Source organism: Giraffa tippelskirchi, chromosome 11 (assembly GCF_054371585.1).
Source record: "Giraffa tippelskirchi isolate mGirTip1 chromosome 11, T2T-mGirTip1v1.2.pri, whole genome shotgun sequence".
Classification (NCBI taxonomy): Eukaryota; Metazoa; Chordata; class Mammalia; order Artiodactyla; family Giraffidae; genus Giraffa; species Giraffa tippelskirchi.
In genome coordinates, this window is record NC_137285.1 from 11800345 (window position 1) to 11815267 (window position 14923).

Below are 14923 nucleotides of genomic sequence, written 5' to 3' on the forward strand. Positions count from 1 at the left end.
CACTGTAGGGGGTACAGGTTCCATCCCTGGTCAGGGGGCTAAGATCCCACATGCCTTGGGGCCAAAAAAAAAAAAAAAACATAAAACAGAAATGATATTGTAACAAATTCAGTAAGGACTTAAAAAAAGAAATGGTTAAGACTTCTCTGGTGGTCCACTGGTTAAGAATCTGCATGCTAACGCAAGGCACATGGGTTCGATCCCTGGCCCGGGACATCCCACGTGCCGTGGAGCAGCTAAGCCTGTGCGCCACAACTACTGAGCCTGTGCTCTGGAGCCTGGGAGCTGAAACTGTTGAGCCCGTGAGCCTAGTGCCCGTGTTCCACAAGAGAAGCCACTGTAATGAGAAACTTGTGCACAATGAAGAGTAGCCCCTGCTCGCTGCAACTAGAGAAAGCCCGCACACAGCATGGAAGACCTAGCGCGGCCAGAAATAATTAATTAATTTTAAAAGAATGATCTGCTTAAAAATAAAAAAGAGCCTGGAGGAGCCTATTATATTTCAGACAGGGGAATGGTGAGGGGGAGACCCAGCCCTAAACCTTGGAGCTTTCGGGCCAGTGCAGGGGAAGGTTCCAGGCACAGCTCCAGCCTCTCTGGCCTGTTGTCTGATAGCAGCTTCCTCCCAACCCATGCCACCTTCTCCCCAGAGAAAAGCCTCCTGGACCTCAGCTCCAGGCACAGCGTGCCCTCAGGGCCTCAGTCATGGTGGGCTGCCCAGGGCTCCGTGCAGGGCTGGGTGTCCCAACGGAGGAGGAAGTGGAAAGTCAGCTGTTCCCAGCTCTCTGCTTCTTGCCAAATCCTGCTTCTGGTGCCTGTGTTCCTCCCTTGCCATCCAAGGGCCTGCACACCCAGGATTACTGATCTCCTGGGCACCAGAGAACTCTAAGCAAGTGACCTCAGCCTACTCATGAGGACACAGGTCATGTTTCCATTTCAAGGAGAAGAAAACTGAGGCCAAGGTTTGTATGCATGTCAAGGTCCTTCTCGGGCTTCTCTGGTAGCTCAGCTGGTAAAGAATCTGCCTGCAATGCAGGAGACCCCGGTTCGATTCCTGGGTCAGGAAATTTCCTTGGAGAAGGAACAGGCTACCCACTCCAGTATTCTTGGCCTTCTCTGGTGGCTCAGACTGTAAAGGGAGACCTGGGTACGATCCGTGCGCCAGGAAGATCCCCTGAAGGAGGGCACGGCAACCCGCTCCAGTATTCTTGCCTGGAGAATCCCCATGGACATAGGAGCCTGGCAGGCTACAGTCCACGGGATCGCAAAGAGTCGAACACGACTGAGCGACTAAGCACAGAACAGCACAAGGTCCTTCTTACTTATCCTTTCAGCCTCTACGGGGTTCCACCCCTGAGCCTCCACAACATTCTCATCAGCCTCGGAAGGGCTCCTCTCATCGTCAGAGCCGACCTGCTGGTGGACCCCTGCTCCCCTCATACAGACTCCAGCCCCCACCCCATGCTGTGCCCTGCGCCCCCAGCCGTCTTACAGCACCTGCTTGTGTGCCGGGCTCCCCAGCTCGACCCTGAACCTCCAAGGGAGGCCTCTATCCTTGCTACCCCCAGCACAGTGCTCAGGACAACACATGCTCAGTAGATACAGAGCAAGCCTTGGAGTCTTCTCCACCGGGGATCTGGAAAACATTTCCAGACTGGGAGAGACGCTGAGATTGGTCCCAGCTGGAGACGGAGGGCTGCCTGGGACTTAGGGGTCCTGCCCCGGCTCCCCCAGCCCCTGGATTCAGTCCATGCAGGCAGCAGGAAAAGGAGTATGTCTGTCCCATCAAGCGCACACACACACACACACACACACACACACACACACGGGTGTGGCACCAAGATCACCAGGAGACCCCGCTCCCAACATGCATGACTTCGGGACCTCGGGATGGGAAGTCACCCAGGCCACTAGGATTCGGTCGAACACCTGATTGGTCCCCCAGCCAGGTCACCGCTGAAGCCTGAAGGTGCACAATGGAACTCTTAAGGATGCAGTGTTTTGGCAAAGAGGAGGCCACAGGAGACAAGACACCCACCCCTAACCGGGCCACTTCGGGGCCACTTCCTGTCACGATCCCATGTGCCCGTGCTGGTTATTTCTGCTCCTCCTCTGTGCCCCCTTCTCCAGGGTGACTCTCCTGTAGGGAATAACCAGGGCTCATGGGCCCTGGGTTCAATTTAGGACAAGCATATGGGAGGCTGGAGGGAGGCTGAAGGGAGGGGTCAGAGATGTTGGGGGACTTTCTCCCTCACTCTCTCCCTCGAGGACGACAGCTCCTGCCGGTCCCTTGACAGCTCAGGCTCTCACCTGTCCCTTCAAGGTCCCTTAGTCTAAGGTGGCGGCAGCTCCCTCTGTCACTGCCCCCGGGAGGGGGTTGGATTTCATGGTCCCTGGCGAGCCCCTGAGCCCTTCTTACCCCTCCACGAATCTCTCTTCCCTTGAACCATCTGGGGTTGGGTTCTGTTTGCTGACGCAGATGGCTGCCTGAAGTCCCTCTGCCTTGACCTGGGCAGATGGACGGCCCACTTCAGACAGCAGGTCTCAGGCCTGGGTCCGGAGCTGTCCCCATCACCCGGCTCTCTGCCTCGGCCATCCCAGAAGCACGCCTCTTTCACCTTCTCTGACCTAAGCCACCAACTTCGGGCCCCCGAGAGCCCTGGCCTCCAGCACCAGCTAGGAGGTCTTCCCTCGGCTCTCCCTGGAGACAGGCCTCTGCCTCCTGGCAACAAAAGCCCACTCGGAGCCCTTGGCAGGACTCCCGTCTCAGGGACCCAGGCCAGGCCTCCTGTCTGGAGAAGACCAGGGCATGTCTTGGCCCCTCTGCTGTCTCCTGCCGAGAGAGAAGGCAGAATCTCTCAGCACATGCCAGATTCACCTGAACATGGATGCCGCCAACCTGTCCCAAACCATCTGTGCCCCCGATGCCTGGAGGAAGCACGGCCCGTGCCCGCCAAGAACGACCACGTGAGCTCGGAGTGCCAGCCCCACTGGGACCGCGGCTCCTTCTCGGCCGAGGGCGTCGGACACCAGGGGCCGGTGGCTCCCGGGAGGAGGGGCCGCCGCCCTGGAACATTCTGTATCGTCTCCTTTTGGACCGCACCCTGTGCTCCTGAGGGACACATCATTTCTGTCCCTGGGCCAACACTCTCGAGCTCTTGGCAAACCTTCCAGCTGTTTCTGGCTTCCATGGGGGAGCAGCTGGCCCCCTGAATAAATGGAGCTCTTTGCACAACACTGGTGACTCCAACTGGGGGCCGCCCACTCAGCACCCGGGGCCACTCTAAGGCCTGATATCGTGGAGCTGAGGGCAGTCTTCTAAGGAATGCTCAGGGACCCATTTTCTAGGCTGTTGTGTCTACATCTTTCAGATGACTAGATGTCTCTACCTTGTATCCATCCATCCAACTCAGCTCAACTCTACTCAACATCACTGGAAGACCTACTAAGAGCCCAAATGAAGGGATGGAACCAGGGAACAGGAAGGTGACACATGACCTCTGACCTCGGAGAGGAAGAAGAGAGCCACTAGAGAAAGAGGGGCAACCCCAGGGAGCCGAGGGCCCAGAGAGACCAGGCAGTGAGGCCGCGGGGTCCGGTGATGGCCTTGGGCTTCACAGCGGGGCGGGAAGCTTGGTCTTGGTGCTTTCTTGCCTTTGACCTGACGAGAAACTTCTGAGTGTTCACTTTCTCCATTACAAAGTGGGGGAGCTTCAGGCTTCCTGAGGCTGAGAATACATGACTAGGCATTTAATCCAGTGCCTGGCACACACTCAGGGCCTGTGATTCCTGGGCCCTGTGATACTGCCCTTGGTAGTTTAGTTTCATCGTTATTTTTCTTTGGCCGTGCCACACGGCTTACAGGATCTTAGTTTCTCGACCAGGGACTGAACCCTGGGCCCTCGGCAGCAAAGCCTGAAGTCCTAAGCACAGAATTGCTAGGGAATTCCTGGTAATCCTGGTAATTCCAGGTAATTCCTGGTAATTTTAAGATGATGATGACTTTGTGTTGCTGGGAGGGAGAAAGGCCATCCAGCTCAGCTGGGCTGGCTACCTTTCCTTGGGAACTGGTCTAGATTGCTGAGTAAATCTGAGACGAGGATGTCTGAACCCGAGCCCTTCTCAGAGCAGGGGAGACCCGCAGCCTCCACTCTGACCCCGCAGGGCTGGGGCAGCCTCAGGACACATGGAGGGACAGAGGGACGCAGGCACGCTTTGGGCCTCAGTGAGGCCCAGTGAGGATGGATGAACATTGGCTAGTCGGAAGAGGGTGGCTTGTCCTGATTCTGGGTTCTCAGCCCATAAATGTGTTGGCTGAGTCCAAATCCTTGCTCTGAAGTTCAAGGCTCAGGGTTCAAACGTGTTTTCTTTTAGCCCTGGGGCCTGATGATAGGAACTAGGAAAACTTGCAGTTAAAGTACAGGCAGGAGGACTTTCTTGTTGGTCCAGTGTCGCCAATGTAGGTGACAGAGGTTCGATCCCTGGTCCGGGAAGATCCCAGATGTTGTGGGGCAATCAAGCCTGAGTGCCACAACTACTGAAGCCCACGCGCCTAGAGCTCGTGCTCCACAACAAGAGACAAGAGAAGCCACCACTATGAGAAGCTCTCGAACCACAACTAGAGAGTAGCCCCGCTCAACGCAACTGGAGAAAAGCCCGCACAGCGATGAAGACCCAGTGCGGTCAAAACTAAAACTAAATAAATAAAAACCCCACAAGCACGAATGCACACACTTAACACACATGCTTCAACAGACCAGTGGTAACAGCACCCTAATTCCTGGATTTGCATCCAGTTAAGGAAACAAAGGCAACGGACACCCAGTCTCCAAAGTGCAGCGTGCCCACCCCACAGGGGGCCCAGAGCACACCACTGCCTCTGTTTCTCTGGTGCCCTCTGCCAAAGCCTATGGCAATGGCTTGGCACGCATCCTTCTACTTAACCTTCACAGCTGCCTCAAGCGGCAGTACTATTCTTTCTGGTTGTGGGGAGGAGTAACCTGGGGTGCGGCGACATGAAACCCCTTGCGCACATGCACACAGATGGAAGGAGACAGCTCTGATTTCACAGGCCATGCTGCTAACCACTGTGCAACCCTGCCTTTCTAGAACATGAGCTGTCCGGGGGAGGACACAGCTTGATTCCTCATTCCCATGGGGCCATGTCCCCTTCAGTCCCTGGCTGCACTCCCTTGGGGTCACGGGGCAGGCTGTACTCTCTGCAGTCCTTGCATTCGGATAAGCAAATGTATGCAGACCGCACACCATCACTAGCCTCATGGCAATTGCTGTTGATGGTGCCAGTACCGTGGCCAGGCACCCAGCGAGGAGGCGGCTGTCTCTGCCTTAAGAAGCTCTGTCTGGCTCGCTCGCCATCACCTCTTCCCACGACTGGTCTTGTTTTGGTGGAATGGGCAAGGCGAGGTCCATAGGCGCGGAGAGGTCCAATGGGACTCCCCCTACAAGACACTCAGCATCACCCCAACTGGAGTGGACCTGGGGCCGTGTGCCCACATCACCCCTCCCTGTCCTCTCCCCCATCCCGGCAGCGTGCGAAAAGTGAGAAGTGGGAAGGAGACGTCAGCTGGCGCGACCCCCCAATTAAAGCTGCGGCTGTTTACCAGTGAGAAGAACGCTGCCTGCCAACCCGCCCGCCATCCCATCTCCCTACTGCCGGCTCCCCCCAAGTGTTTATTTAAGCCAACACATTGCTCTGCTAATTGGATAACATTCCATGTGAAAATAGACCTTTTAAAACAACAGCAGCGGCGGCAAATAAAAACAGCTGCAACTGCAAAAGTACAAAGGCTCGGTGGGCTTGGGGAAGGGAGAAATTAAAGGCGCATGCATGGGGAGGAAAAGAAAAAAAAAAAAGAATGTTCTGGTTTCTGAGCCTCAAGTCTGCTCTTCTTCCTTGGTGACCGACTGGCGGTCCAGGTAAAGACGGAGAAGGTGGCGGCTTCTACATGGAATCCCAATGGCTATTGGTGGCCTCTCGGCCAGTGGGCGGGGACACAGCTGGTCTGGAATCCCAGGTCGCCCGCCAGGTAGAAAGCTGCTTCCTCCGAGGCTTGGGAGGGCTGGAGAGAGACTTGGGCTGTGGAGGCCACTAAAGGGATGCCCGCTACTTCTCTGGGGCCCCCGGAGGAGCTGATTCCATCCTGGGCCTGTTCCCAAGAGACGTTTTAAGGCCCAGCCTCTTGGCCTTCCTCCAAAATGTCTAATTGGTGAGTCCTTTTCTTTGGGGAGGAGTTGGGGCTGGGTGAGAGGTGAGGGGTGTAGGGCAGAGGGGTTGGGCGGACCGTCTGGTTGCAGCCAACACTTGCTTTAAGTGAATATGTGAATGAAGGGAGGAAGTGCTAACACATAGGTTTTGGAATCAGATGGACATGTGGGGTTTCCCAGCTCTGGTCAAGTGGCCCCATCCCTTTGAACCTTAGTTTTTCCATCTGTCAAATGGCTTCCTTAAGCCTGTGTGTGCGAATGCCCAGATGGCCTTTTAGAAGTGGATGTGCTTTTCAAATCGATGCCAAGGGGCTTCCCTTCCAGAAACAACATCAGGGCCCAGAGAACTGTGTGAGCCTGAGATACTACAAACACCCCTACATGTAAGGGCAGACCCAGGCCATGGGAGAAGACCAGTGAATTCGGGACTTCCTGTCTGTCTTCACTGACCTTTGTCCCTGCTTCCTTCCAGCACGTGGAGGAAGGTTCTTCGAAAGAGGCAGGCTCGTGGCACCTGGAGGCTCAGATAATAGCAGTCCTTTCAGAGGGACTAAGGTTTATGCCTGGGGCATCAGGGGCTGGTGAAACGCCCTAGGTTTGGGAGAACCTGCCAGCTCTGGGAGCCTGTGACAGGGGCTGATGGCCAAGTCCCACCCTCAGTTTAGCATCTCAGCAAGAGCCAGGTCCCAGCTTCCCACGGCCCTGTACACACAGAGCTTGGCCAGTGCTCGGAGAAACCAGGGAGCGAGTTAATGCAAACCTCTCTCGCATTCTGGGGTTGCCGCGGGTTGGGATGAGACAACGCGTGTGCCGAGTACGTGTCACATACAAAGCCTGCCCGGCCGTTGCTGGAGCCTCTGACTATTGTCCTCAGTTGCCTGGTTACCCTGAGCTCTCCGCGGAGCCTTGTACTAGAATTCTCTTTCCTGTTTGGGGGTGTGTGCTTGACCCGGGGCAGGGGGGCAGACAGATGACAGAGTTCCCCAGGATGTGCTGGGTGGAACACAGGGTCATGGAGCAAGGTCAGAAGACTGAGAATCTCTGGGTGTGGGGAGGATGCAGATGGCCGGTGCTCGGGGCCCAGAGAGAGACATAGGTGCTGTGGGGATGCCTCTGGGGACTGACCGGGGAGCCTAATTCTCTCCTCTGCCAGCTGGCAAAGTGGACTGGCTAGTGCCAGCGAGGAGCCCTGTGCCGGGAGTCACACACTTGGGTTCACAGCCCTTGTCTCTACTGCTCTCCAGACCCAAGGTGCTGCAATCAGCCTATACTTCCTCCCTGCCTCTGCCCCCTGTAGGAGTCCCCTCCCCCCTTTTTCCTCCCCTTCGCCTTTTCTCCTGTCTGAGGACTTCTTGGGGCCCCCGTGAGAGGCTTGCATCTCCAGGTTCAATTGCTGCTGATGCCAAGACAGTGCCTGTCAGCTCATCTTCGCGTGGGGGAGTAAAATGGGGATGAAACGAAGCCCTTGGTGAGGGAGCCAAGTGGTCAGGGTTCTAAAGCCCCAGAAAGGGTTTCTAAAGCAAGTCTTCAAAGGGAGAACCGCTGGGGGTCGGGAGGGTGCTTGCCCTGAGAAACGGGGGAGGGGGAGAGGTCCTGGAGGCCCCCCTGCCAGCCCTGGGATTCCCACGAGTGCTGTCTTTGGAGAAGGAAAAAAGATGTTCGGAGTTTTCTAACTCATTGTCTCCTTCCAGCGTTGCTTTTCCTCTTCAAACTCACGCCCACCCTTGAGCTAACCAGGTATTTACAATATTCAGAATCCTATTCACCGAAATGCAGCACGCATGGCACTATGGGTCAGCGGAGAGCGCTAAATGTTCCACTCGGGAGACAATAAAGTTCTTCAGACAGACGGGAGGAGGAGAGGAAGAAGCCACGGCGGCTTCTCCAGGAAGCAAAAAGAGCAAAGGGATCTTTGCAGGAGAGGCGCGCTCCTGGCGGGTTCAGACTTTATGGGAGACCAGCTCGCTTCGGCGGCACAAAGGGCCTGCCGTCCCGGCGCTGAGAGAGGTGGGGACGTCGGGGCCCGGACAGCTCAGGAGCCCGGCTGCCACTTGTCTGAGGTGAGGGGCAGCGAGAGCCAGTCATGGAGGGGTGTGGGGTTGCGTCCTCGCTGTCCTCGGCTGCCCTTTCTCCTCCTGGAGCCCAGGATGGAAGGGAGAGAAGGGACGGGGGCTGGGGGAGGGCGGGGGAGGAGGAGCCACCTCCGTGAATCAGCGGAGGGCTGTGCTGGGCTTGGCAGAGAACATTTGCAGACTGGCCTCCGGTGCGGGGTGCTGGCACTGCCCTGCCCACCTGCGGACCGCCACCCCCCTGCCCCATTCTAATGATCCCAGGAAACAAAGCGATACTGACTGTGTCCTGGGGATGGGGGCACGTGGAATTTCAAGGCTGGGAGCTCACGTCTGGTCCCACCCTTTGGGCCCTGAGAGCCACGTTAATTCTGCTGTCAAGCTCTGGGGAAAGGCCTCGGCTTCCAGCTGGAGGGGTGCTGACAACTTTTCTCTTTGCTCCTTCTACGCCTTCTTCTCGAATTATCACCACCACCACCCTCACCATCCTCCTTCTCACTGCAGCTCACACAAAGAGCTCATGGGGGCCAAATCCCGCTCTGAGACGATCATTTCATCCAGACTTCACGACGATGGGATGAGGGAAATCCCATTCTCATTTTATATGGGGGGTAACTGAGGCATGTGGGACGCCCCCCAAGGTCACACAGCAGGTAAGTGCGAGGATCCTGTCTGCAGAGCCTGTGCCCCAACAGCCAGCCCTGGCTGTGCTGTGTCATGCTAAGTAGCTTCAGCCATGTCCGACTCTGCGACCGCACGGACTGTAGCCCTCCAGGATCCTCTGTCTATGGAATTCTCCAAGCAAGAATACTGGAGTGGGTTACCATGCCCTCCTCCAGGGCATCTTCCTGATCCAGGGATTGAACCTGTGTCTCTTGCGTCTCCTACAGTGGCAGGCAGATTCTTTACCACTGAGCAACCTGGGAAAGCCATCTGTCCCTGAATAAAAGATGTGATTTAGGGGCCAGGAGTGAAGCCCCTTCATTTCTCCTCCGGTCCCAGTCTCCCTGACATAGAGCAGATGACGGTGGTTCTACACAAACAGGGAAGCTCAGGGCTCGATGAACGCAGTGGAGAAAGCACTGCCCTGCAGGCCTCTCCTCTCTGTCCGCGGATGGAGGGCTGGTGGCCCTGAAGGGACCTGGGCTGGCGCGAATGAGCACCGCGTGCCAGGACCCGTGTCACCATCCGCCCTCACTCTGTGGGACCTGTCATCGTCCCGTTTTTTACAGACGAGGAGACTGAGGAACAGGGCAGAGCTGGGAAAGCAGAGAGGCCAGCCGTTTAGACCTGTGCTCTGGACGTGCTGCTCCCGGCTTCCCGCCCAGCCAGCATGGGGACCCCCACAGGTGCACCCCTTGCTGGGGAGTGTCAAGGCCGTGTGTGGGCCGGCTGCATGTAGGGGGTGCGGTCCCTCCTGACATGAGGACGGGAAGCAAGGGAAGGGCTGCCAGGCGAGAAGAAAGAGGAGCAGATGTCTGGACAAACACAGCCACGTGTCAACAAAGCAGGCACTTGAGTTCAAGATGCTGAGAGACAAAGGTGGCTGGCTGGCAGGCTTGCCGGGGTCCCGGGGCGCCCTCTCTGCCTGTGCGTGTTCCCAGGGCCCACAAAGGCCGCAGCTGTGTCCCTGAGCTGCCACCTCCAGCTCCGCCCCTGCAGCAGGCCAACGGGTGTGCTCCCAACCAACACCCTGCTTCTCCGAAGATGCCTCGTTGCAGGCGGGGTGCATGCCAGCCCTCAGTGTGAGCTGCCCCCCCCCCCCCGCACTGCGCCCTCAAGGGAAGACAGGCTGGGGTGGGGGCGGGTGGGCTGTGGCACGGGCTCACAGAGGGAGCCCACGATGACGGCGCCACGGCCCCCTCCCTCCAGGAGCCTGACCCAGGGCTGTGAGCCCAGTGACCATGGACACAGCTGAATGAACCCCAGGTCACACAGCCTCTGCCCCTCTCTGCTGCTGGGGACAGAAGACGAGGACTCAGGACCCCCGTGCTCCAAGCCCAAACCCGGAGAGGCCGCCTTGCTTCAAAAATAAAAGCTTTCTCCAAGTAGCTCTGCACCCGTGCTTACACAGAGCAGCACCTGCCTGGTCTGTCCTCACCTGAAACCAGCACAAAACAGGAGCCCCAGGCACCACTGGGAAGTAGCGGGGAAAGAGGCGTCCCCAGGGCTTCCCACTGGGCTACCTGGTGGCCTCCTCACCCAGCGCCACCCACCGGCTCCCCTCTACACGTTCCACAGTGTCTCCCACGCTTGCTGTCCGACCTGGAGTCCCATTCCTCCAACACGAAACCCAGGGTCTTCTCTTCCAAGGATGTCGCACAAATTAGCAGGGTTGCGGGGAGGAAGGGAGAGGAAACCCACATCAGAGCGGGGGGAGAGAGTCACCCACATCTGTTAAGAGGCCTGTTGCTTCTTTAGCAAAATAGCCCCGAAAAGAGAGGCTGGGTGGGAGGGGCCCTGGTCTCACCTTCGCGTCCTGCTTGGTGAGGAAGTCGACGAAACCGAAGCCTCTGTGCGTGCCCGTCCCGGTCATCTTCTTCGGCAAGCGGACAGTCTTCAGCTCCCCGAAGGTGCTGGAACAAAAACATGCGAGTTTCAGAACTGCCTGCACTGGAGCCAGGTCGGGGGTGGATATGAGGGTGGGCCAGGACTGATCCCCACTCGCTGATCCTTGCCAGTCAGAAGAGCGGGGTGCTTACAGACAGCACACGTGTGCAGAGAGACGTGTGCACACACTTGTGTCGGCTCCCCACAGTGTCAGCACGTGCCCCGGCAGGGGCGCGTGGGTGGCCTCCTCCCTTTGGGCCTTGGTCATCATGCTGGGCATCAAGGGGACGACCCGGCTGATGGAGACTTTTCCCTTCCTTTCTAATGGGTGGACATATGCATCCTCCCTTTGCCTCTGGGGAGTTGGGGGGCAGGCGTAAATATTCAGCAAGGTGGGGGGACCCAGCTTCCCACACACCTGACCCGGCTCGGGAGGCACCAGCCAGGGCCAGGACCTGCTCATGTGTGCGCACCGGGGGCCCCAGAGTCGGGGTCAGCACGGTCTCCTGACCTGAAACCGGCCCCACAGCCGTGCTGTGTAAGCAGGATGAGTCCCTGATCCCAGACACGGGGCCTGAGATGCTTCTTCAGCGCTTGAATGACGCACAGCTACGCCCTCTGAAGTCCACTTCTCCAGCCTGCCTCTGGGTTTTGATACGTGCTAAGCAAAGTGAGGCCAAGCTCTGGAGGAGAAAATGGCTCGTACCCCCGCCCCCTCCCAACAGGGATCAGACAGGTAAACATGGTCCCTGGCCACCCCCCCAGCCCCTCCCCTCCTTTCTACCCCCTGCCCCCCAAGGATAAACCTTTGAGAAATTCCAGGACAAAAGGATGGGGCCTCCCCTGCTTTTACCCCGTCCCACTCCCCCCACCCCCACCCCATCCTTAGGTCCATTTATCAAACATATACACACAAGATTGCTGCCGATAAATATTTAATGCGTGTGGCATCTGAAGAGAGGTATTATTTTATTTGAAAATCTACACACACTTGCGGGTGCCGGGGCACACGCGCCAACCCACAACGGTCCAGGATGCCTCGGGGCCAGAGACCGATTGGGCGAATAAAACACAGTAAAGGCCGTAAGCTCTCGTGAAATGATCTAAGCTCAATCGGAGGAGTTAACCCGCGGCCCTGCCAGCATGACCAGGCATCGGCCAGCCCAATTTCTGGAGGCAGGACGGTGTGTAAATGTGGCATTATGAGGCCTCAAAATGAATCTGCACGTCTCCCTGGTGCGCGCCCGGCCGCTTTGCTCTCCTTCCTGGCCTCTCTCTGAGTGGGGTGGGGGGGGGTGCGCTGCTGGTGAGGAGGCCGGCCCACCCGGGAGGGGAGGGGCTGGGGGGCGCCCTGTTAGTCTTCCCAGGCCCCCCCCCGCCCCCGTTGGGGCTCATGGCCGACTTGGAAGTGCCCGGAGGCTGGGCAGGTGGGGACGAGCAGGAAGGTGAGGTGGGAGAGCTCCCAGCGGATCCCAGTCCACAAACCCTGCTTTATTCTGCCACCTAAAGGCCAAAGCGCCCCACGACAGACAGGCCGCCTCTTTCTTCAGCGAAGCCCCAGCGCCTCCTCCAGGGCTGGCCTTGGACACGGAAGGCAGGGGACACACACACTTTCCAGTAGGCCCCTTTGGGTAAATATAAGCGGCCCTTTGGCCCCAAGTTCTTCAGAATGCCACAGGGGCTGTGGGGGCAGGAGCATCGCATGGATTCAAACCTGGTCTGAGAGGGCTCTTGGGCACAGGGGGCCTTGGCAAGCACCCGTCTGTGTCCAGGCCATGCTGGGTGTTGGACAGACACAACCTATGGGTGTGCTGGTCTCTCCGCCAGGCTCTCCACTCCTGCCCTGGCTTCCAGGCTCTTTCAGGCCTTGACTTCAGGCAGCAGCCTTGGTCGATCTGCTCAGGGCCCATTGTGCTTCAAGGTGCTGCCATGTGGACACCCGAGTAATTCTCTGCCTCCCCCTGGTGCTGGAACACAGCTCTGTGAGAGCGGAAACCACATCTTTCTATCTTGCTCATCACTGGATCTGTGGCGAGGTGCCCCGGGCCTGGCTCAGAGTGGATGTCTGATGGTAGTTTTGGAATGAAGAAACAGTACCCCTACTGGAAGGGGGACATGACCATTGGGACATCACACCCACACCTGGAGGGTGGAGGAACCAGGCCACGGGGTACACACACCAACAGCACAAACGTTCATTATCATTGGTCTCACCACGCCCATTTTATAGATGAGGAAACAGGTTCAGGGAGGCAGTGCTTCTTGTGAGTAGGTGGCAGGGCTGGAGAGTGAGCCGGGGAGTGTCTGATGTGAACCCGGAGCTCTCTCCACTGCCCAATGTTTCACCCCCTTCAGTTATCTGGAGGGGACTACTTTCAGGAGTGAGGATTTTCTTTCTGTCCCCGGGGAGTGGCCCCGTCTGGCGTGAAGCAGGAAGGTCTAGTGTAGGGGGTGGCAAGGATTGCCCTGTGTAGGTTCTGAGGGGTCCAGTGGCTTGCCCGAGATCACAGTGAGGGTGGCTGACTGGTTTCCAGTTCTTCCACCCCTGCACTAGGTGCAAACCCCCTGCCTCTGTCCGCAGGGGCTCCAACCTCTTGTCCCTGGCTCCTTTCAGGGGACCTCGCCTCTGTGTGTGTGTGTGTGTGTGTGTATGTGTGTGTGTGTGTGTGTGTGTGTATGTGTGTGTGTGTGTGTGTGTGTGTGTGCATGAGAGACAGACAGAGGGAGAGACTGGTGAGGTTAATTCCTCCCTCTCCGCAGAGCACTGCAAGCTGTGGACGCCCTATGCATGGTAAGCAGCTGAGGGTCCAGAGAAAGGCGAGGAAAATAATTAAAAGGTGGAGAATAAAGCTGATGGGGAGAAGCTGAAGGAGCCATGCTCACGTGGCCTGGAGAAGTGGGATATGAGAGCTCGGCAGGGAAAGCCTGGATGGACGGGCAGCCCCGATCCACAAGGGATGAGGGCGGGGACCAGGGAGCTGGGGTCCTGCCCTGGGGAGACGGTGGACCGAGGGGGAGGTCACAGCCCGTCTGGGCTGTCCAGACAGACATCTGCATGGCCAAGGAAGTGCTGTGTCCCAGGACCCAAGGAGCTTAAAAAACAAAAACAAAACTATTCTTTGGGGGGGTGGGGGCTTCCGCGGTGGTTCAGATGGTAAAGAATGTGCCTGCAATGTGCCTCCCATCCCCTCCCCTCCCCCGGGTTTGATCCCTGGGCCATGAAGATCCCCTGGAGGAGGAAATGGCAATCCACTCCAGTATTGTTGCCTGGAGAATCCCATGGATAGAGGAGCCTGGTGGTCTACAGTCCATGGGGTCTTAAAAGATTCAGACCTGACTGAGAGACTGAACAACAGCATTCTTTGGGGGACTGGGAAAGGGTGATGGTGGGACTGTCTATTTCTTCCTTCTGAGAATGTGACAAGAGGGAAGGCAGGCTTCTGAAACAGCTGAAAGATTAGGGTTAGATCTTAGAACCGCTACCTGTGAAGCCCCAGAAGGAATGGCTAGAGCTTCAAGACACTGTCATTGTGGCTGTCACCCCAGCAACCAACGACAGAGTGCCTGCGACGTGCTAGGGCTTTTAAATATACCCTTTCCAGGTACAACAGCTGTGGGTTAAGAGTCGCTGCCTCCTGTTTTTACAGATGAGAAAACTTAAAGCGCCAAAGAGGCCAAGTGGCCCGCCTCAGCCCCACAGCCTGGGACGCGAAACCCAAGCCAGCTTTTGCTCCTGGTGGAGAAAGGATGCTGGGGACGTGGATAGCTTTGGTTGAAACTACTGTGTGGGAGAAAATAAAGCCGATACTAATCATCTCAGAGAGATATTGAAAGAGAATTAAAATAGAAAAAGAAAAAAGGTTGGTGTGGTGGAATGGGGTGTGTGTGGGGGGGGTGGAGGAGAAAATCAATGAAGTACCTTTAGCTCCTTGGAGATAAGCGATATATAAATACCAACCATTATTAAGGTTCTTATCTGACAGAAAAGCCCATGGAGCCATGTTTAAGAGCGGCTTTTGCAGGAAGTTGTGTGTGTCTCCTGGGAGCAGAGGCTTGGGTGAGGCTGGGCAGGGCCACCA

The 14923-nt window shown here is 57.2% G+C and overlaps 1 protein-coding gene and 2 long non-coding RNA genes across 8 annotated transcripts in view; 2 read left to right on the top strand and 1 right to left on the bottom strand.

Annotated features, from left to right (window-relative positions):
* RBM19 (RNA binding motif protein 19) overlaps positions 1 to 14923 on the bottom strand; it is a 120652-nt gene that overhangs the window by 23940 nt on the left and 81789 nt on the right. For all 6 annotated transcript variants that reach the window (XM_081544718.1, XM_081544717.1, XM_081544716.1 and 3 more), the window contains one exon: positions 10765 to 10870. In XM_081544718.1, coding sequence (XP_081400844.1) covers positions 10765 to 10870 — 106 coding nt within the window. The remainder of the gene's footprint in view (positions 1 to 10764; positions 10871 to 14923) is intronic.
* On the top strand, positions 7139 to 9257 carry LOC145527179 (uncharacterized). The gene is made up of 4 exons (XR_014069556.1): positions 7139 to 7693; positions 7917 to 7962; positions 8144 to 8285; positions 8799 to 9257. It is a non-coding gene; the product is annotated as an uncharacterized LOC145527179 (long non-coding RNA).
* LOC145527178 (uncharacterized) lies at positions 10167 to 14663 on the top strand. Its single transcript, XR_014069555.1, has 2 exons — positions 10167 to 11580; positions 14492 to 14663. It is a non-coding gene; the product is annotated as an uncharacterized LOC145527178 (long non-coding RNA).